At 38.4% G+C, this 23865-nt stretch overlaps 1 protein-coding gene across 2 annotated transcripts; it reads right to left on the bottom strand.

Moving 5' to 3' along the window:
• Positions 1-1694: 1694 nt before the first annotated feature.
• On the bottom strand, positions 1695-21134 carry DEPDC7 (DEP domain containing 7). 2 transcript variants are annotated; one of them, XM_069469790.1, is made up of 10 exons: positions 21004-21094; positions 11645-12035; positions 9059-9189; positions 8075-8264; positions 5887-6098; positions 4971-5113; positions 4655-4780; positions 4479-4557; positions 3944-4154; positions 1695-1963 (listed from the first exon to the last, which is right to left on the bottom strand). In XM_069469790.1, the coding sequence occupies exons 1-9, from the start codon at positions 21074-21076 to the stop codon at positions 3961-3963; spliced, it is 1539 nt and encodes a 512-aa protein (XP_069325891.1). In that variant the 5' UTR covers positions 21077-21094; the 3' UTR covers positions 1695-1963; positions 3944-3960. The 2 variants fall into 2 exon arrangements, with proteins under 2 accessions (XP_069325891.1, XP_069325892.1); XM_069469791.1 differs by lacking the exon at positions 1695-1963 and having other exon boundaries at positions 1976-4154; positions 21004-21134.
• Between the last annotated feature and the right edge of the window lie 2731 nt (positions 21135-23865).

Genomic DNA, 23865 nt, shown 5'->3' with positions numbered 1-23865 from the left:
CAAATGTTCGGTTTTTTAGAGTCCTCTCTTTGTCTAAGTGGCTGCTGCACGTTGTGTGTAGGAAGAGCGACACTTCAGCTCTGAAGATGGAAGACGGGACAAACGGTTTCCTTCAGGTCTCAGCTTGGTGTAGGTAGTTCCTAAGCACGTTAAGCGCTGAGAGCATTTTATGCTTAGCTTGTGTTCCAGAAAGGAAAAACACTTTCCACCGGTGTATCACGTTAAGAAAAGCCTATTTTGAAGCCTCATCTCCCTTGGTCCCAGGTGATGGCTATGAATATCGCGGCGCTGCTCCAGGAAAACCACACTTCTCAACCTGCTGCAGTAAAATAGCAAGCCACGTGCATAGGAAGTTTGTTATTGTGCTCAGTATTAAAAAATAAAAGGCATGTGACTCTTAACTGTTAACTTCATGCCTTAAGCAAAATGACGGTAATGTCTCCTACCTGTAGACTATAAAACAGGTTTAATTTAAACTAGAACAAAGCAGATGGGTGGAAATAGTGCTTTCAAACACTACTTTTAAATAGATCACCTGTAGGTAGTTATTCCTAAAGTATTGAAGCCTGAGTGCAATATAGGACCCTCAAACCATTTACTAACTAGCACATTATTTTTGTTTAAAAAAAACGCCAAAAACAAGTTCTCAGATAAAGATTCACTTTAGAAGGAAAAAAATCACAAACCACCAAAAACCCTTAATCTTAACTAAGGAACTGTTAAGATTCACAAAGAAAACACGCACTTCTCACTTCTGAGTCCAGACTGATGTACCATAAACCCTCTAGGTGAGTGTTTCTCAACCCTGAGTACACCTTAGAATCTTGGGGGTAGGGGTTCTAAAACTATCAGGCAAAACTCTGGGGGTAATGCCAGGCAAAAAGCTCCTCAGAGCTTCCCACGTGATACTAATGTGCAGCCAGGCTGGAGCTACCTCCACTACCTTCCTTGAAAGATTAACATAACCAACTTTCACTTGGTTAGTAGCAAGTGAATCAATGTAACCAGTTTCACTTGGAGAGAGCACTGCAGCAATACCAAAACCACACTGATTTAATTTGAGATGGTTTACCTGTAATCCTTTGATATATTTTTGAAGTGTTTCCTTTAAATTAAAAAAAAAAAAAAAAATTTCCAGTTTGGTCTTTGGCAGCAAGGACTGGAAACTCAAATTACTTCAAGGTAAAGGGAGTTCGCTGCAAGGATACATAGGGCTTGGAAGGAGAAAAGTGGCAGCTGCTCTCCTGGAACACACAAGGAGCTCCCATCTATAGCTGCTTCTTGCTGTAGTCTATTCCACTTTCTACGCTACAGACTGGTTTCTCTATTTACTTAGTTGCTGCTCCCTCAAAATTTAGATTTACCTATATAGAATTTGATTGGCAAAGCTGATTTTTGTGCAAAGTCAGTCTCAACCTCCAAGGAGGCTGTCTTGGATCAGGTGCTCAGCCAGGGTCTACTCTGCTAGGATGACAGCAAGACTCAATCACCTAGTTATCAGGTGTGTATGTGGTGATGGAAGGCATCACGGATGAATGAGGGCACACATCAAAAGGTAACTGACAGTTCTAATGTCTCAGGAGGGTTGCCCAAGGCTTTCAGGGTGGCACTGGACCTGTGGTTTAAAACTTTGACAATGATTGCAGCAAACATGACCAATTTCTCTTAAAATTTTATTCTATTGTTATGAAGTTTGAGGTTTGTTTTACTAGTGTATTTTCCATGAAATTAACATTCTATTAGAATGTTGCTTCTTCTAGAAGCATGAAAATAAGTAGTTCTGCCTTCCCCTGAAGGTGTTTGTTTTGGTTCCCAAATAATTATGCTACTCAATTATGTGCAAAATAAAGGTTGCAAATCAGATAGCATATACAGTTGCTCTGCCAACCATGTTGTTCTCCCCACAGTTCCAGTAGCACATTTCTGTCACCTCATTGTAAAGACACCAGTCCTCCCTTCTTCCCTGTGCAAAAAAAAAAAAAAAAACTGAGTTTATTCCGCTTTATTAGGATTGGTATTACAGATACATTATAGATATTAGTCTTCAACCTTCACCCATTTAAAGACTAGCGAGTATCAGTTGTATCTTAGAAAATAAAAAATTACTGACATGCTAGCATATTGGTGCATCATTTTTCTCTACCTCTCAATAAAAGTCTAAGTTAAAATAAAATTTAGTGGTTTTTTTTTTTTTTTTGTCTTGCTCTGTGGCCCTGGCTAGAGTGCAGGGGCATCATCATAGCTCACTGCAACCTCCTGGGCTCAAGCAATCCTCCTGCTTCAGTCTCCTAAGTAGCTGGGACTACAGGTGCTCACCACCACACCCAGCTAATCAGCTCATTTTTTCTATTTTTAGTAGACGGGGTCTCACTCTTGCTCAGGCTGGTCTTGAACTCCTTGACCTCCAGCAGTTCTCCCACGTTGGCCTCCCAGAGTGGTAGGATTACAGGCATGAGCCACCCCACTGGACTAAAATTTAATGTTTAAAAATCCGAGTATAAATGGAGCCTGTGCAGTTCAAATCTGTGTTGTTCAAAGGTCACCTGTATATCTTGACAGTGCAGTTGTTCCAAAATAATCATTAACTTGGTTAAAAAGTTGCTCAAAACTTTCCCTCTAATGACCAATTTACAAGAAATATAGGACACAAAAGAACGTGATAAAGGCCAGCCCAGACTTGTAATCAGCAAAATTCAGACTATGGAAAACTCAAGGACAACTGACCTGGCTTATTCCACAATAGAGACAGACACAGAGACAAGAAAGGTGAAGGGAGAAAAGAGAAGAACCCATGGATTTTTTTAAAAGACACTTAAGAAGCACATTAACCAATTATAACTTATGGGTATTATTTGGAGTCCTATTTGAATAAACTTGTAAAAATCATTTGAGATCAGAAAGTTTGAACACTAACTGCATATCTAATGATATTAAGGAATTTTGGGTTTGAGTGATGATTATTGTGGTTGTTTTTAATGTCCTTATCTTTTGGCCATACATACTGAAATTTTATAAAGGAAGTGATATAATATCTGAAATTTGCTGGGGTGGGAGCAAGGAATGGGAGGGATAAACAAGACAGGCCATGAGTTGACAACTGTCAATCTTGGTTAATGGACACATGGGAGAGTTCATTATTCTATATTCCCCCACTTTTATGTATGTTTGAAATTTCCCACAATGAGCTTAGAGAGATGAAGTTCTCAGAAGCATTAAAACGGTCTGATCTCTGACTTGTCTATGACTTATGGTAATTAGCAAATTCATTTTATCATAGCCTAAGTTTCTATCTTGCACCTTTAAGGAGTACCTTCCAAAATACAAACCATACTCCTATTAATATATAATTACAGACTGCCTTACTGTTTATTGCTTTCTTATGTAAACACTACAATGTTGTATCATCTAAATTCCTGTGATGTTCTATAAAGCATTGAGCATAATTATAATTCAACTCACCTAAAAGAGGTCAATACTTAAAACCAGACCAGGCACAGTAGCTCACACCTGTAATCCTAGCACCCTGGAGGCTGAGATGGGAGGACTGCTTGAGGTCAGGAGGTCAAGACCTAGAGCAAGAGTGAGACCCCCATCTCTACTAAAAATAGAAAAAATTAGCTGGGCATGGTGGTGAGCACCTGTAACCTGTAGTCCTAGCTACTCAGGAGTCTGAGACAGGAAGATTGCTTGAGCCCAGGAGTTTGAGGTTGCTGTGAGCTAGGCTGATGCCACGGCATTCTACTCAGGGCAACAGAGACTCTGTCTCAAAAAACAAACAAACAAAAAAACTTAACAGCAATACACCATCTAATGCTCAGTTTCTGACACACAAGTTTATACAAAAAAATTTTATTAAGTACAGTTTCATATTTGGAACTTCCAAGCTTACAAATGTGATTGGACCTTTAGAATACATAATTTATTCTTAAAATACACAACTTACATACAGACATTAAAAACTCAGTCTCCAAAATACTCAATAAAGATGTCTGGGTGACACTTATAGAAGTGACCTAGCAGTTTTTTCTTCTCTTTGGCAGACAGTTTTGAATCTTCATCAATAGTTTTTAGTAAATTCAACAGCTCATCTTTGGTTGTCTTCTGTGTACTGCTGGAATAGTCACTTTGATCAATTCTCTGGCAATAAATATATCCTTAAAGTTTAAAAGTAAAAAGTTCAGTTAATGACTCTATTCCTCAGATCTAACTAGAAAAATCAAGCAATATTTTTACATTTAAAAATATTCTTTTCTTCTCCATTTTGTAAAATGCATTGAAGATGATAAGCACTGCTAACATTCTAACCCTGATCAAGTTACTTTTTGACAAAGGAGGCTCTCTGCAAAGTCTGGATAACTCTGAGGAAAATGTTTTGAATTTAGCTGAAATAAAGTCCAACTACTTAGAGTGAAACACTTTTAAACAAACACTAGAAATCTGTCTTTGGAAGATGATGAAAATAATATTTCTCAGATTACCTGCATCTATATTTGGATCTCTTCCCTTCTGTATGGCCATAAGCTTAACACTGACGATTTTATGTAGAATTCCAGGAATCTTAAGAAAAAGAAGGGACATAAGACATTATTCAAATGAGTTTTAATCTAGTGATCCATTACACATAAACTCACTTTAACTACTTTCAGAGTTTTACCTTAAAAACATCTTTTTGATGATCCATTAAGAAGAGTACCAGAAGATCAGTTTTGCCTTTGGATAAATTTTTATTGTCAACAATAGCTTTTGAGAATATCCTTTTCACGACCATTCGGTTGTCACTCTATAAAAATAAGACAAAACACATCCCATAGTCTATATTTAAAAGACTAAGTTTAATATAAAAGGGAATATTAAATATTAACAGTTATCCATTTCAACATAATTGATGCTGAAGGTGGAATAATCTGACACATGGGTCCTATAAGTATTAAGGATAATGAATACAATTAACATTTAAACAAAAGACTTACTTCTTTCTGTAATTTAAATTCAGAAGGATGGGCTGCAACAGCCATGAAATACAATAGTCTTCTAAATTCTTCTCTGTTTTGGGGATCCAAAAGCTTTAGAAAGAGCTGAGTAGCTTCTAATGCTATTTCAGTCTTCCCATTCACTGTAGCCAAAAGTAAAAAAAAAATTGCTTTTTAATTGACCAAATATGACTTAATTAAAGGGAACAAAACTTCAAGTTACAGTTTAAGCTAAAAAGTACATTTATTCAAAATTATTTCCAAAAGCAAAATAAGACTGGGAGTTACAATGAATGACCAATACCATAAAGGCAGCTTGTTCTCAAATTGGCAAATAATACCCTAAGTCCTTGTCATGTAATATCATAGGGCATTAAATCTAATTCTTAGCTTTGTAGATAAATTCCCAGCCTATGTTTTTCATTAATTCAACACATTTTGGGGTACACTATGTGTACAATAATCATGTATCCAACTCTACCTGAGAAAAATAGGAGGGATTCTCTGAACCTCCCAATTTGTTTTCAACATACTATGTCCAACAGTCTGACTCACTGATAGGAGGACAAAGCAGAGCATCTGCCATTTTGAACAGACTGAAGGGGAAGTATAGTGGTGGTGCTGATAATTCTTCTAAAGGAGGGAATCGCTCCCTCGCTGCTTTATGCTTAAGCTTCCAGTGAATGAGAGTAACATTATGCTACTGGGGCAACCGGAAGTTTCTGCATAACTTTAGAGCTTGTTAAAGCCTCTTTCCAAATGAGTCCTAGAAGTTTTAGAATAAACATACTTTCTATGGATTAATCCAGATCTACTCCCAGGTTGTACTAGTACTATTTTGGTTAATTTTGAGGACAATTAACTTTTTCCTGTTTCCTCAAAGATAAATTCCAGTATCCAGTAAGATTTTACTTACCTAAGAGCTCTGCAATTCCATTATGAACATCAGATAAGTGATTTAACAGAGGTTCCCTACTATTGTAATATCTGCCAATGGCATCAAACAGAAGTTCTTTCACTAAATCTGTTCTGTCTGGTTGCTCAGGGAAGTTTCTGCTTATGTCTACCACCATCTGGTCTGGAAGGTATTCCAAGCAGTCAATTGCTGCAGAGAGCCACTCATCTTCCCTATGTGGGGGCAGGGGGAAAGATTATTTTAAAAGCAAAGAATACCAAATATACACATGGTACCTAACTCACTACCTATTTCAAGCTTGCCATCAGGATAAATTTCTACATGCCTAAAGATACGTGTAATCCTTTTTAATATACAGCTAGATCATGTATCACAGATTTAAAAAATTCAGCTTAATGTGTTTTCCTTTTACCTTTTCTTTTTTGCAAGAAAAGAAACTATCCACTACAACTCAGAGGTGAAAGGACATCAAAATTCAAACTCTCCTAGGACTTTAATTTACAATGGAGATCCAGAAACTCTAAAGTTACTTGCTCAGGCCCTATGCGGGACTAGATCTCAGACCTGAGACCAATATGTCTCCAATACAATGTTGCTTACTTCAGAGCTCTGTGTATGATCTATCATCTCTCACTTTGGCTAGAATAGCACAGAGGAAGATAAAGTTTCAAAATAATTAAATATAAATTACCATGTACAGTAAAACGCCAGCTGTAAAACTTCAGAAAAATGTTACAATTCAAGAAGTAACATGGCTGACTTTTAATATTCAATTTGTTAATATATATAGTTAAAAAAAAATCATGTCCTTTTTATTGCCGTGGTCTCGGGACAACTAACTCTGCCACGACCTAGGTTAAGTGATCTCAGGTAGGTCATTTCACCTCTCTGGATATCAGCTTCATCGAGTTTATAATAAGATGTAGCTAGATGATCTTTAAGGTTGCTTGTAGCACAAATTCTGATTTTGTATGTAAAAATTAATTATACAGTGTTTCTCATGTTACTTTAGGTCGTATAAATGTAATTTAAACTCTTGTAGAATAAGCTTCCTATCATATCTGTAGAGTTCAGTAACTAGTATGTTGGGAGTAAGCTTTTCACATACAGTCTTAAGCTACTTTTTGATGTTCAAATGTTTATATTTTCAATGGAATGCAGAACTAGTGAAGTGCTGGCATTTAAGTTGTATCCCTTTCAAACATTTCCGTCTCAATGGGACTAGAACACTATCTGCTAAGGCAAAATAATTAAAAATTAAGCTAAAAAAAGAACTTATTTTAACCTTTAATAATTTTTACAGGAGTTTAAAAGTTATAAGGAATATATTAATAGAATTCTTAAGGAAAAAAATCTTAATTCCCTTAGCACCTTAAGTTAAGCCTTCAAACCTTAAGACTTTACATTCAGGAGAATGGTAATTAGAGATGAGAGAGAGAGCATTAATTACTTTCTTGTATTTCTTCAATACAACTAGTTAACTAAAAAATATATATATATATATTTTAAAAAGACAGGGCCTTGCTCTGTTGCTCAGGCTAGAGTGCAGTGGCCCAATCATAGCTCACTGTAACCGCAAGCTCCTGGGCTCAAGTGACCCTCCTGCCTCAGCGTCCTGAGTAGCTGAGATTATAGGCGTGCACCACCCTGCCCAGCTAATTTTTAAATTTTTTGTAGAGATGAGGGTCTTGCTATGTTGCCCAAGCTGGTCTCAAATTCCTGGCCTCAAGCAATCCTCCAGCCTCAGCCTCCCAAAGTGTTGAGAATAAAGGTATGAGCCACCATGCCCAGCCAAAAATACATAGTAGGCATTCTAGGAGTATAAAAGCATATGTAGTCAAAGGATTCCAAGAATTTGTCAAATGTTTATTTTGTTCGGGTCCCTTTAAAGGAATTTTAAGAGAACAGAGAGCTGTACATTTTAACAAAGAAAATAGATCATAATCATTTTCTTCACTTAATGTGCAAGTTACATGTGAAACAAAAATGAATATGAAAAATGAAATTTAAAATCTTTTTCCAATTTTGACTAATATAATTTTGTTCTTCAGTTTCTCAAATACTGATAATATCAACTTACAATACATATCTAATCCTATGGAAAATAGAATTCAAAATATTATCTTAAAACCATTATCTATAATCTATCTATAAACACATTCAATTTATTATATTTATTTCCACGTACTGAGAGTCACTATAAGCCTTGAGAATCCCTCGATCCAGATAGTTACTGGTGTTGACCATGTCAGGCTGCCTCTTAGGTTGAGAAACTTTAGGTACAATCTCTTGCTGTCTGAGTAAGGAGTCAAGAAGTGGAAGATCTACAAGTTGTAGTAGACGCCCAATTGTTTCTTCTTGCCATACTTCATTAATAACTACACAGGAAAAATGCAAGGTGAAAAGTTAACAATTAATAGTTACTACATGCTCACCACAATATTTGTCTAGGCAGGTCTAAGCTAATAAATTTGTGGCCAAAAAATAAATAAGAAAAAGTCAACCTTATGAAATGCTTTCTTATAGCAAAATAAAACAATCCAAGATTTGTTTAGAGTGTAGGAGAACAGACTTTGGACAACAGGAATTCTTTTCATTCTTTGTACTGTAAAAGCAATCTGTCAGAGATAAGAGATCAAGTCACATAACATGTTAATAAGGACTCTGGAAGAAAGAATGACTCATTCAACCTAAAAACTGGTTTGAAACTATTGGCTGCAGATTATTCCACTCAGGGTTTCCACAACTGGGATGGGGAAGGAGAGTGGAAATCAAAGTCATTAAACTACATTCCACGGCCACAGATAAGGAAAAACATAAGAATTCTGTTGTGTCTTAATGTAACTTTCAAATTTTATTTGACCTAATAAGATCTTAGGGAAAGAAATATCTAAGAGCATATTTTAAATAAAAATCTGCATGCAAAACATCTCAGATTTGAACTTCTGCCAGCTAATAGGACAAAAGTCAGTGTTCAAGAGTTGTAACACTGAACTATTTGTTAAAGATAAAAGATTTCTGTTAAAACCTAATATAAATAGCTTTAATACATAGTGTGCTTTCTCTGTGCTTTGAATATTTAAATTCTAATAAATGTTAAGGTTGAAAAATTTTAAAGAACTGTATCTGAAGTTAGTCTTCTATTTCTTACTTTGCATCACCTTTAGCTTACCTTGTGGAGATAAGGTTGCAGAGATATTTACATCATGAGGGGAGATGGCAGGCTTTAAACTCAGATTTTCCCACAGGTCCTCTAAACTGGCCGATTTGAAATCAGATGACTTAAATAATGCATCTGCATACCTAAAATGAATTTATTTCATAAGTTAACGTTTATTAGTAAGCCCACAGAAATATTTGACAGCAAAAACATGACAAATGCAAGTTCTAAGAGTAGAACATAAAAACCATTTAAAGTAATTCAATGACTAAAGTTGTAGTTACCAATTTAAAAAAGTAATCAAACATAATCGCACTTCATTCTGTTTTCATCAGTTATCTCCATTTCTGGGGCATTCTTTCGTGGATAGTGCTTATCATTTTCCAAATACAGATCTAAGTTCCTTGACCTGAAATTCTTTTTTTTTTTTTTTTTTTGAGACAGAGTCTTGCTCTGTTGCCCGGGCTAGAGTGAGTGCCATGGCGTCAGCCTAGCTCACAGCAACCTCAAACTCCTGGGCTGAAGCGATCCTCCTGGCTCAGCCTCCCGAGTAGCTGGGACTACAGGCATGCGCCACCATGCCCGGCTCATTTTTTCTATATATATTTTTAGTTGTCCATATAATTTCTTTCTATTTTTAGTAGAGACGGGGTCTCGCTCTTGCTCAGGCTAGTCTCGAACTCCTGACCTCCAGCGATCCACCTGCCTCGGCCTCCCAGAGTGCTAGGATTACAGGCGTGAGCCACCGCGCCCGGCCTTGACCTGAAATTCTGAAACCCAAAGAGCTTTGAAAATCAAATGTTTAGTGGGAACACACATGGTGGCAAAACCTGTCCTAAGACTATCATAGCCTTCATTTATCCCAGTTAACATGAATCTTTTGTTCACTGCAGAAATATTAATATGCTCAATCGCCAGATGCTGTCCCAGATCTAGTGGTGTTAAACACATATGTACAAAATGACCTTTCTAAAATCTCCAGAGTTCCAAATTCCTAATTAGATGTGTCTGGTCTCAAGGGTTTCAGATAAAGTATATGGACCTGCATCTGAAAAGTGCTGACTGTGTCCTACCTTATCCTATTTCCTTTCCACATATAGAGATAAATTTTATGTTTTAGATACAGAGTTAAAAGGTATTTGAAAGGCAATACACCAAAACTCTGACTTTAGGTCAGATCTGAATTATAAGAGTTTCAATTACACCTCTGTGCCACCACTGCATAGTTTAGCTGAGGGTAATAAAGGGGTAGATAAAATTGCTTTATTTCATTACAAATAGTTAACTAAGTTCATGATCTACTCATCACCCACATCCATCCAGTCACTGTGTCCCCAGTCTTTCTTTAAATGATTCCCTCCTCCCCCCCACTGCTACTCGGTTCAGTGCTCATCTTCTATAGACTACAATATTACAATAGATTCCTAACTAGCTCTCCCTAATAGGCTGCCATACAGTTACCAGGATGACCTTTCTAAAGTACAATCTCATCATGCTTAAAATCTTTCCGTGGTCTTCCCAACAACTGTATGATCAAGTGCAAACTCTGCCTCCCACAAGCCTTTTCGCACGCCACATCTGCCACTTTTTGGATTCCAATGATACCCTGCGACCTGGATTTCTCCCCGCCTGCCTTCACCTTCTCTCTGTTCTCATATCACTGGTACATAAATTCTCTTAACATGTTTAACACTGTAACTTGAAACAGAAAAATCAGTTTGTTGTTTCTGCTAACCATATCAGGTTATTAAGTATGAAATGTCCAATTTCCTTAAGTACTAAGTTTACGGTTGATATCTCTCATTTCACTTTGACACATCCGTTTTTATTGTAAAGATACATCCTCAGTCCTTCAAATGCACGCTTTGACTTGTGATTATTTTTCAAAAATTTTTTAGAGCAATTTTTGTGAAACCATGGATAAGTCAAAAATTCATGTTATTTTCGAATATGAGTTCCATCATGGAACCAATGCAACGCAGACAGCTCAAAATATCATTGAAGTGTTTGGGAAGGATGTGGCTAATGAATGCACAGTACGTTGTTGGTTTGAGAAGTTCTGTTCTGGTGATTTTAATCTTGAAAATGAGCCACGTGGGCAACCTGAGACCAAGGTGGATTATGATGAACTGAAAGCTGTAGTGGAAGCGAATCCATTTCAACCTACACATGAATTAGCACAGGGTTTGATGTTAGTATTTCAATAATATTGGACCGTTTGAAACAAATGGGCAAGGTAAAGAAGCTGGATAGATGGGTTCCGCATGAATTAAACGAGTGTGAGTATCGGAAGAGAAATCGTCTCAAAGCTTGCCTTTCTTTGCTGTCATGACATGAAGGTGAACAATTTCTACACTATATTGTTACATGTGATGAAAAATGGATTCTTTCTGACAACCTCAAGCATTCAGCACAATGGTTAAAGATGAAGTGCTGAAACATGGTCCAAAACCGAATATTCATCAGAAAAAGGTAATGGCGTCTGGTGGTCCAACACTGGTATTATCCTATATATATATAAAAAAAAGTCAGCATCTCATAAAAAAGTAGATAAAATCCTGCCAATATCCCCGTGATAATCTAACATTATATACTAACCTGGAAGGTGAACATAGTTTGTTCTCCTTGCCTAATTGACTGTTTTGGTTAGGTATTGTTGTGAATCTATAAAGGCTGCAACTACTATCTTCAAATGTAGGTTTTTTGTCTTTTCCAAAGACTTTGGTTGGAACTGCTTCAAATACTTTGTAGTCCATAAGTGCTTGACACACTCTCACCACTTTGGCCCGAGGAATATCTACATCACCAAAATACTTATTCTGAATTAGATGAGAAAAAATGACATCCACAGCTTCTGAACCAACAAAGCAGTCATTGTGTCGTTTTAAATGGTGCCTCCGTTTTTTCACTTCCACTTGTGTTTGAAGAGTGTTTATAATGCTGCTCCATACATATGTAGCTCCAAATGGCTTCTGGGCCACACTAAAACCTAGAAAGAGGAAAATCACAGAGAAGCTGAGATTTAGTACCTTGTCATTTGTAATAAGGTCCAAACAATCCTAGGCAAACAGTGGTAATTCCAAAGTCATTGATAAGGAGCAATTATGAGAACAGCTTATTGAAATACTGTTATTAATACCAATATATTAAAAAATTCAGTACCTACTATGTGCTAACCACTGTTATATGTGCCAAGACACAACAGAAAACAAAATAAAGTTCCTGTTCTCATGAACTTAGACTTTGTGGGAAGATACAGACAATATATACCTTGTTAGATCAGTGTTGAGAAGAAAATAAAGCACAGTAAGGAAAAGAATACTATTTTAAATATGTCAGGAAAAACCTGTCTGATAAGGCCGTATCTGAGCAGAACTTAAAACCAGGAAGCAATCTGTGCAAGTATCTGGGAAAAGAACAGGGAGAACAGAAAGAGCCAAGGCCCTGAAGTGGGACTGTGCTCTGCCAGAACAGGAAGGAGGCCAGCACAGCCAAGGTTGCATGAGAAGAGCAGGAAGTTAGAGCAAAAGAGGAGCGGAGCTGGGGTTTGAGCCGGGGGTGGGGAGGGTGGGTCAGGGGACACATCAAGTAGGACCTTGTGGCAGTTACCAGTTATGTGCAAGGAACTCAATTAAGTGCCTTATATAAATTATCTAATCTTCAATAGCAACCTACCTATGAGGTAGTGTCATCTCTATTTGAGACGATGGAAAACAGATCCACAGAGATTACACGTAACTTCCAGATATTACATTGAAAGAGATAGTACTGGGATTTGGCTTGTGGTTTATATGACTTTGAAACACTTATCAGTCACACATGTGCACACATAGTCATATGTTGTAAAATAAAATTTTGGTCAACAACGGACCACATATATGACAGTGGTCCCATAAACTGGGAATTCCTATCCTATCTATTCCTGTACTTTTTTTACATTTAGATATGTTTAGATACCATTGTATTACAACTGCTTACAGTATTTAGTACAGTAACATGCCGTACAGGTTTGTAGCCTAGGAGCAACAGGCTATAGCCACTATACCATATAGCCTAGGGGTTGTAGTAGGCCAAACCACCTAGGTTGGTGTAAGTACACTCTTATCATATTAACACAATGACAAAATCACCTGAAAATTCATTTCTCAGAATGTACCCCCGTCATTAAGCAACATATAACTGTATATATACACACACACACACACAGGTTACAGGAATAAACTAATATTTTTAAAGCTTCCTATCACATAGGCTTATGAGTTAAGCACTTTGTAAGCAAAATAACAATTTAGTTCCTGCCCAGTAGGAGGTTATGGACCTATTGCCAAGATAGAGTGGGCACAGAAATAAAGATTTTAGCCAAACACAAAATAAGGAAAACAAGCTTTCAAAAATTTCCTATTTTTCCTCATTGTAATAAACTGATATTTGGCAATCAAACAGAAAGAAAATAGGCCTTAGGTTTTGGTAAACGGATGGAACTGAGTCTAGCTAATCATCTAGCTAGAGATAGCTTGGTGGCTGTCTCTTTTCATAAACACAGAGTATGCCCTTTTATGTGTTATACTTTTCAGTGATCCTCTGAAAATTCAGTAGTTCTAATTTAAGCCCTCATTTTAAAAATAAAGGAAGTATATTACTTCCTTTATTTTTAGGATATTTTGGCAGAGAAGTTGAAAAATTATCACTTCCTTTAAGATAGTCTAAAAAAAGGAAAACAATATGCATCAGTACAGTGGTAAGAAACAAGCAGAATTATAATTAAAGCAATTGCTACTTGAAATTGCCTTCCTACTTTTTTAGCCAATATAGAACACGTAAGATGAAAACATAAGGAGTGCACTGAACCACCACGTTGTATTCACTTAGCATAATTTTGTAGCTATTAGCAATTTTAACATCTTTATCATGAAAAATTAATAGCACACATATAAAGACCTTTACTGTTTATCTGTATATTTCTCATACCGAAAGTAGATGAGTAACTTACCTCCTACCCATTATTATGTTAGTTTAAAATGATCAATAAGATTTTTTTAAATTATCCTAAGTGTATTTTAAAATTGACAATATCTCATAAGGCAGTACTAAATAAAGAAGGAAGTAATTGTTGCCAGTCTTCCAAATATCATGTGAGCAGTTTCAAAAATTGAATTATGGAGAATTAACTAGATAAATCAAGTGATATTACTGGTACAGTATCTAGTCTCTATTCATTAGAGCCAAAATCAGGCATTTGATGGCATCTCAAAATATTAATAAGTCCAGGTCATTTCTGGTATTCAGATCTCAGGAGTAGTACTAATTTTAGCCATAACGCCTAGCTAATGAGTATTAGTAGCTAATACTCTTAACTTTCTAAAACACCTGAGATTATAAATGAGATTTAAATGAACTTAATGCCTGCTCATTAATTTTTTTCAAATCTTCATTGTTCTATTTGTAACAGCTGACATGTGAGTACTTAAACTAGGACAGGCTCTATCTTCTCATTTAATCCTGATAAACCTTGAAATAGTTACTAATAATCCTATTTTGAGGAAATTGAGGCTCAAGTGAGTTAAACAAACTTGCCCTCAGTTACATGGCTAATAAATATATACGAGTTTTTCCTAGTAATTACATATAAATATATTAAAAGTCAGCCACCAGATAAGTAGTTTTAGCATTAACCTTTCACTGGAGACCTGGATTAAGTGACATAGCTTTAAGAGAGCCAATGAGAAGAAACAAAATGAACTCTTAAGATTTGTGAACCCTTAACCAGCCTATTTAAAAATAGCAGTCACTACTCCTAAAATACGGTAGGATATCATAAATTCTATAATAAATACTAGCCACAGTACACAGGGGTAAGACAGGAAAGGAAGACAAACAAGCAAGATTTAAACTTGCAGAGATAAGACTGCCTTTTAAGTACTAGTGAAATAGATTTATAGGCTAGTGATAACATTAAAAACATATAACACTTGAGCTATAAGTGGGTCGACATACAAAACCTAAATGATAAGGCCAGGTCACTTATTAATTTGAGATCAATAAGACAACTGAAGATGGAGGAGAGGGAGGGGATATACATCCTCAATGACGTGAAAAAGGCTGATCTTCACAGGGGAATTAAAAAGAATAAACTTCCCCATATTAACTTGCTGCTTAAATGTGGGAAATCAGGATGTTTTGCAGGTTGGGTAACACTGTATAAAAAGATTAAGGAACAGGTTAAAGCAGGATAGTAGGCACCTGTGAGCCACACCATGTTTCCAGGATCCTCCAGGCATAATACAATCTAGCACTTTCAGGTCCCCTCTGTTCTCACTGACCATTAATTCCCAACCACTGCATCCTGGGATATTTCCCCTCAAGCATCACCACCCACAGACCCAAACTAACTCATGTTCATACAGATACTTTAATACATAATGTACCCTGCAATTGACAAGTAAATGTGCCAAAACCCATGCCAGGATAACATGTTTTTTTAATGCTGACTTAACCAGGTGAACACATATTCCCCACATGCTGATTTGAAACTTATTTATTCCTCATCCATTTATTCATCATCAGCTGAAATGAATACTAGTATAGCAGATTACAGCCCAGTAAGATGATTTCTTGTGATTTCTGAACAGGAGTCAAGAGAACAGACGTATACGATGAATGCTCTGTAAGTCTAGCAATCAAAATTAAAGCTTCAGCTTGTCCTCAAACCTGACTTGCATATAAGCTGAACACTATCTACATCATGTACTTCGTGATTTACACTTGGTCAAGCATTTACTAAAAGCATAATGACCAAAGGAATCAAAGAGTCTAGAGACCAGCTACGATAACCCTGGATAAGAGACTTAAACTCTGTAAATTGGTTTCTTCATCTACTGATACAACAGTTGAACACTGTGTTTAGTTTCAGGTCTAAACTGCTGATTATAGGAATTTAAAGACTAAAGTTATATCTCCTTCCTTTAGATGTAGACATTTAACACCAAATAGAATATGGCAGACCTTTAAGTAAGAAATGAAGCAAAGAGACAAATTTGACCCTATCAGATACAAAACTTTCTGGAAGGTTGCCTAACAAGAGGCTCAGAAATTATTTTAGACTAGATCTGTAACTTAGTACATGTATAATGCTCTTAGGCATTATACAAATATAGGTTAACATTCATTTTTCAAACAGTCTAAACCTTATTTGCTTGAAAAGAGCTATTTTTCAAAAGCTTCCCTTCACATGTGTTTGAACTCTACCAAAAAGTTTACCAATAATAAAAAAGTTAAACTTCAAATATTGAACACACATAAATATTTGTAATACTAATAATCATCTTCACTTCTAAAAATTCACACTAATTTATAACAAAAATTCCTTAATAATCAAGTCATAAAGTAGACATGTCAAGAAATTACATTTACTCAAAAGTTACAAGGGGATAACCCGCATCAACCACAACCCACGCAGTCAGCCAACTCTAGTCCTACAGTAAAAACCTTTTTAAAGGTTTTCTATAATCTCTAACTCTATAATTTCTAATTATATAATCACTTCAAAGAGTAAGATTATATCAAATCCTTAGAGGTGGATCAATATACACATTTTTTTTTTTTTTTTTTGAGAGTCTCGCTCTGTTGCCCTGGCTAGAGTGTCCTGGTGTCAGTCTAGCTCACAGCAACCTCAAACTCCTGGGCTCAAGTGATCTTTCTACCTCAGCCTCCCAAGTAGCTGGGACTGCAGGCACCCACCACCACGCCAGGCTAATTTTTTCTATTTTTAGTAGAGACGGGGTCTCGATCTTGCTCAGGCTGGTCTCAAACTCCTGAACTTAAGCTATCCTCCTGCCTTGGCCTCCCAGAGTGCTAGGATTACAGGCATGAGCCACTGCATCTGGCCAATATACACATTATAAAAATGGATCCCAATGTAAGGCAGGCATACACACAGAATTACTAAAACACACTACCTCTAAATGAACATATTTTGTTTTCATTCTCAGACTTTAGACTGAAAAAAAAAAAAGAATTCAGATAGCTGATGATTCTCCATAAAATTAAGAAACGGTGAGTTAATGTCTTATTTCTTTCAAATTTCCTTATAGTTTACAGGGGTTCGAATTATTTTATTGTCTTATAGATTGTCTCAACATAATATAGTTGGTTAGTCTATGTCTGTTAGTTGTTGATTATTGCTAACTACTATAAAACATTTTTAAAGAAGGGTTAGCCCCAGTAGTTCTCAGTAGGCAGATTTTATGCCCCAAAGGACATGTCTGGAGATGTTTTTGGTTGTCACAACTGGGCAGGGGTGGGGTGGGGTGGGGGTGCTATTGTCATCTAGTGGATAGAGGCCAGGGATGCTGCTAAATATCCTACAGTGCACAGACAGCCCCCACAACAAAGAAAATGTCAATAGCACTGAGGTTAAGAAACCTCAGGTAGACGGAATACTTTTCTAACATGGAAACTTGTGCTAATGCAGCAGACACAGTGCTAGGTACTGTGAATACAAAGAGTTGGACCAGCATGGACTTTGGAGTCCCAGAGACCCGAGTTTCATTTCTGGGTCCATCATTTACTAATAATGCAACCTTGGACAAACTGCCTAACTTTTCTGTTATAAAATAGAGCTAATTCCACTTCTCTCACTTATTTTGAGGATCATGAGATAATAAATGTTACTGTGGCTAGCACAGTGCCCAGCAATTAGCAGATGTATAACTAAAAACAAAAGGGGGAAACTGTCACAGTCTAGAAGAGTCTAAGGAGACATGACAACTCAATGAAATGTAACATCCTGGATAGGATCCTGAAACAGAAAAAGAACATTAGGCAAAAAAACCAAGGAAATCTAAGTATGGACTTTAGTTAATAATCATGTATCAATATTGGTTCATTAATTATGACAAATAGACCAACTGCAGTGGTTCACGCCTGCCATCCTAGCACTTAGGGAGGCCGAGGTGGGAGCATTGCTTGAGCTCAGGAGTTGGCGGCCAGCCTGAGCAAGAGTGAGACCCTGTCTCTACTAAAAATAGAAAAATTAGCCAGATGTCGTGGTGTATGCCTATAGTACCAGCTACTTGGGAGGCTGAGGCAGGAGGATTGTTTAAGCCCAGGAGTTTGAGGTTGCTGTGAGCTAGGCTGAGGCTTCAGCACTCTATTCAGGGTAACAGAGTGAGACTCTTGTCTCAAAAAAATAATAATAATTATGACAAATAGACCATACTAATATAATAAGAGAAACTGAGAGTAGGGCATATGGAAACTCTATATGCTAACTTCATGACTTTTTAGTAACTCTATTCTAAAATTTTAAGTGTTTTTAAAAAGTAGAAAGAAAAGAGAGGTATCTTTCTTCCTCTGAACTCAGAGGACAGTCTCCACCCTTGGGAGTTTAGCCTTTACCTACTCCTACCACCTGGATGATAATGACAAGCTCTGAACCATAGTCAATGAAATAAAGCCCACAAGATGAGAAGACAAGATGTGACACATATCACAGGATTTAACTTTTCATCAGAAAATAACAAATTTTTAAATCCTAAATCATTTAGGATTTAAGAAAATTTTAAAAAGTATTTTTTCAAAGGCAGTTTTAAAACATTACAGAATTGTCAAGACAGAGGAAAAGGTCATTTGTTGGACAGTAACCAAAACCTCATGAAAATAGATAAACTGAAAGAGAATTTTGTTTGTCATGTTAAAACTGGAGAGCTGTGACCGAGTGGAAAAAATTCCTGTATTATTGACACCAAGATTGCAACACTTTTACTGGTATTGGTTTTGGTAGTCCAAAGTTTATTTTCCTGTATGGCATTAGAGATGTCATGCTGAAGGCTGAGATTGCCTCTGAAAAGAAAGCTGCAGGAAGGTAAAATATGTAAAATAAGCCTCTACTAACAAGAACAATTTTAAAATATGTGAAGAGAACTATCAACAAAAGCAGGCACTGGTCCCTGCTTTAATTCACACACATTAATGAGACAGCAAATGGGAAGTACTTTGGGCTCCCTGGAAAAGTGACACCAGGCAAACTCAAAGAATTAGGTTACAGTATAAAGGGATAACAGGATAGCATACCACTTTCCAGTTAATCACATTAAAAGACAAGTGTCTTTGAAGTACTGGGTGAAGGTTAATATATAAACCTTATTTCTTCCACATAAATCAGGTCCCTTAAAGGTAGTTACAGCCCCTTTAAGGTATGGGAGAGTTACTAATCCGTGGAGAAACAAAAGTACAAAGATGCCTGCCAGAGCACACAGAAAAGGAATGGCAAGGTGCCAAGAACTGTTGGCTCCCATTACCTTGCTCACTAGGACTGTGACAAGGCAACTAAAGGGTGGAAGAGGGGTTAACAAATGCCAACAGGTAGGGACTACAGCAGTAATAAGCAAGGCAACTGAGCACACCAGCGGGCCCTTCTCAGCCCACAGCAGCTGGTAGGCCGAGGACAGCGGTCTTTTCCTTTGATTCAAATCTAGATAACCAGCATTACAACTCTTCCCTCAAAGAGTCAGCTACTTAATTTTTGAATACATATTCCCTTACACCATCTAATAACCTGTTCACAAATGCCCAAAGCCCAGAATTGGTATTTCAGGTGTTAGAGAAGACAGGGTACCACGTTTTTAACCAGGTGAAATATGGGGATTTCCTTCACTCAGAAAGTGACCCTAAAGGTTTCTCAAGTCTGTTTTCAGTATCATTTGGTTTTAAATTCCTAAATGTTTTAATATTTTTCCTCTCTTTTCAAAGTAAATCAAGGAGATTCTCTGTGGCCATTACGTGCTTATCTGAATCCTTTAAATGGGAGCAGACTAGACTAAGGTTAATATTATGATGTTTCTTAGAAAAGTACAAAGGAGAAATGGTTCTCTATCACAATTGATCACTAGCATTTTGAAGATTAAAAGGAGCATTAATTAGTAAGTTAAACACAAGAGTGGGCCACTGAGATGCACCCATTTGACCTAGAGGAAGGAGTCAGTTTCACCAGTTGGCATTTTACAAATGAAAGGCTTTTGTCAGATAGGGAACCAATTCCTGTAACACCCCACTTTGGAGCTCCAGAAAGAGGAAAAAGTTAACTTATCCAAAAGAAAAAAAAGGCCAAGTGTTATCTGGATATCTTAACAGTTATCTGAGTCACCCCTATTTACTGTTTTAGATATGCTAGAATCAGCATTTTACGACCAATCACCCGATTCTGTTCATTTGTTTGAACATCTGAAGAGACCAAGATCCTAAACAAACTGCTCCCAAAAGATATGATTAAGCTGGTGGCAGAGTTCACTAACTTCTCTCCTAATGTCATGTCACTATATATTTTTCAAAAAAAGTAAAAACTTATATTCACTGAAATACTGCTTATACAGAAACAGTTAATAAATGTTAGGCCAAGTTCCTGCCAGTAGAACTTATATAAGGAAAACCTCTCGTCTCTCCCTGTAAGAGTCTGGGAGACAAGCGTGACTCGATTTCTACCAGTCTGGAGGACAAAGTGGGCGAGGGAGGCACTCGGCCCCTGGCCATATGGCGCAGAGTCAAGGTCTGTGGGTGAGGCAGGGGGCAAAGAGCTACACACAATCCAGGTAGCATCATACTTGTCACCAGTAACCAGGTGTAACCACGCAGAGCCTATCGAGACCTACGGCGAGCGCCTGGCACATAGCGGGCGCACAAACGCGCGGTGAAGGTGAAGTTTCGGTAACTTGGTGAAAAAGCCGGGCTATGCGGGCGGCGGAGTCCGTCGGCCACAGCCCACCAGCGACAGAGGAGCCCGAGCCGCCCGCAGCACGGCGGGGGCGTCGGCTGAGTGGTCACAGCTGTGCGGGGCTCGGCAGCTGGCCCGGGCGGGGGCGGCCGAACGCCCCACGCCTCGCCCGCCCGCCTAGCGCCAAGACCACAGCCCGCGCCTCCCAGTCCGCCTCGCGCCGTCCCTGGTGGGGGTCCTCAGCACCTACCAGGAGGCCTCTGCGCGGGGCTGTGGAAAGCCGAGAGGTTCAGCGCGGCCGCCTTCTCCCGCACTGTGGCCATGGCCCTCGCTGCCCGGACACCGCCTCCTCCCACCACTTCACGGCGAACTGAGCGCCCGCGCCGCGCGGGCCGGTTAACTGGCTGGGGGCGGGGCGCCCGCAGGCCACGCCCGTCCCGGTCACGTGTCCCCCAGGGCCGCGTGGACCCGGCTGCCCCTAAGCTCCAAGATCCTTCGGGCGCGTCGCGACACGATGGGTGGCCAGGTAAAAAGCACTTCAGTGGGCCGGGCCCTGCGAGTCGGCGCCAGTACCCATGCGGCCTGCGACGCAGACCAGCTGGGTTCAAGCCGCGTCCCACCGTGCATTAGTTTTAGGACCCGGCAGCTGCTTAACAGCTCTGTCCTCAGTGTCCTCACCTTGACGTGGGAGTAGTGTTGGTACTCGCTTCACGGACTGTTTTTTAGTTTTTTTAATGAGGATTACAGAAAGTAATCCACTGGCATTTAGTATTTAAGTGTTCAGCATTTAGTAATTGGGTCTGGAATAAGTGCTTAAAATTATGTCATGGTAATAAATGCACCCCTTCCCGGAAAGAACAAATCGTTATCTGGCGCGGGAGAGCAATGTCCAGAGGTCACAGGGGCGCAGTAGCGAAAGACCATGGGGGCTGGCTGGCTGCCAAGAAAATCTGTGCTGCCTCCGAAGTAACCCTGGGCAGGTGGGTAGGGACAGAGTTTGCAGCGGAAAGAGGAGGGTAGGAGTGAAGGCGGGGGAGAAGGGAGGGAGGGCTATTAATGAGAAACATCTTAATTACTTGTGAGTTACAGCCAGGCAATCCAGGGGTCCCCTGGGGTACCTCTGAAACGATGAGCGATTTAAGAGACCAATAATCCAATTGCCAGATACTTGTTCTTTTTTTTTTTTTTTTTCCAAGTTTGGAAATTTTGCAATCATTCTCAACTTTTGGTGTATATGATAAATGTCTTCTTAGAAAGAGGATGATTGTGTGATCGGTTATAAATTAGAATGGTGTTTAAGTGGGAGTTCATTATTTAGCTTACTGGGTAAAGCTCCTACATGGAGTTGTTTCAGAGGATGCACACTAAGATTGGACGCGGGCGGTGGGGAGAAGGGCAATTGCTGCTCCTAAGAGTTAGAGAAGGTTGCCAACTGGTTGCCCCCCACCCCCGTTTTTTTTTCCGAGACAGAGTCTCGCTCTGTTTCCGGGGCTAGAGTACCGTGGCCTCAGCCTAGCTCATAGCAATCTCAAATTACTAGGCTCAAGCGATCCTCCTGCCTCAGCCTCCCGAGTAGCTGGGACTACAGAGGTGTTCCACCACTCCCGGCTAATTTTGACTATTTTTAGTAGGGAGGAGCTGGGGGCGGGGGTGGGAGGGTCTCACTCTTGCTCAGGCTGGTCTGGAACTCAGCTCAAGAGATCCTCCCGGCTTGGCCTCGCAGAGTGCTAGGATTACAGGCGTGAGCCACCGCGCCTGGCCTGGTTGGCCCTTTTTTATGTACTCTCTCCCCCTAGTGGTAGTAAAACCCGGCCTCACTTCAGTTTAAGCAATTTTCTTTGTAATCTCTCAATTGGCTACGACTCACAGAGGTAACATACAACTCAGTGCCAGTTTCAAGCACTCAATACACCAGTTAACTTTAGTCTGTTCCCTGCGGCGTAAATGAATGAACTCACATGTACACCCACCCCCCTCTCTACTTACGAGGGAAAAAAAGCTTGACAAACGCTAATATTGGGTCTTTGAAAAGGCAGGTGACCTCACTGACCATTTTGATATTTTATATAACATTTCAAAGAATTTTTCACCAGCTTGTGCTATATTTGTCTGCCCCATCTGCAGTGCTGGAATGTTCTTCTCTATCTACATTTTATTATATGCACCCTGTATTAGGAAATGCCTAACCCATTTCCCACTTTCTTCACAAGACAGATTTTTCCAGGTTACTCTGACATACTGAGTACCTATGGCACTTATCAAATGGATTATTATTTAGCCACTGATTGTATTCATACTAATTATTGCAGCATACACACATCTGGATTACCAACAGAATTGGAAAATTGTCCAGAGCAGGGAGCATATTTTAAATCTCTCAAATTTCTTTCAGCATCTGTGCAGTGTTGGGCACATAATGCTTTGATTGTCCTCACCCAAATACAGACTTCCAGAAAATATCAGCTTCATACTTTTTAAAATTTAATGTTTAGGAACCTCTAAAAAATTATAAAAGAAAATCCCTCTCATAACTAGCAAGTATCACAATCAGACAGTTTATGACATAAAAGGAAATTTCTTTCATCCCTTTCTGATTAATCAGTGCACACAGCTGCACAGCCTTTGGCCTTTTTTCTTTTCTTTTTTTTTTTTTTTTGTACCATAAAACTACCAACAGCATACACCCAGGATGCAATTTTTGCACAGTGGTTTGGTTTTTTTTTCCACTTATGGACTGCTTTTAAAATCTCTGTTATTGATTATTTCTCAAACAAATATGTCAAGTCAGTAGTATGTTTACCATATGAAAAAAACTTCACTTGATCTAGACTTGTCTAAGATCAAACTTGTCTAAGCCAGTCTAGAGGTAGGAAATGGAGCAGAAAGTTTATGATTCACTAATCTGTTCTAGTGCAATTGTAGAACAAAAAAAAAAACATCACCAAAAAACCCAACCCACTTCCGGTTTCTATAGCACTGTAAAACAATGAGTAAAAAAATGTTTCATAGGAGTTTTTGTTTTTTTGTTTTTTTTTTTTTTGCCAAATCACTTCTCACATGGGAATCTGAGAATTTTGTAATTTTTTAAAACTTTGTTATTAAGATGGCCTCT

Source organism: Eulemur rufifrons, chromosome 6, assembly GCF_041146395.1.
Source record: "Eulemur rufifrons isolate Redbay chromosome 6, OSU_ERuf_1, whole genome shotgun sequence".
NCBI classification, from domain to species: Eukaryota; Metazoa; Chordata; class Mammalia; order Primates; family Lemuridae; genus Eulemur; species Eulemur rufifrons.
Note: the sequence above shows the minus strand (reverse complement) of the source record. Positions and strands in the feature narration are given on the sequence as shown.

What these genes read in the sequence shown, in the direction of transcription:
- DEPDC7 (XM_069469791.1), bottom strand. Translation starts at nt 21,076, where the DNA reads ATGGCCACAGTGCGGGAGAAGGCGGCCGCGCTGAACCTCTCGGCTTTC. An exon ending in TGCAACCTTATCTCCACAAG is followed by an intron (nt 8,265 to 9,058) that starts GTAAGCTAAAGG and finishes TTTCCTGTGTAG; the next exon opens with TTATTAATGAAGTATGGCAA. An exon ending in AGATCCAAATATAGATGCAG is followed by an intron (nt 4,155 to 4,478) that starts GTAATCTGAGAA and finishes TTAAACTTTAAG; the next exon opens with GATATATTTATTGCCAGAGA.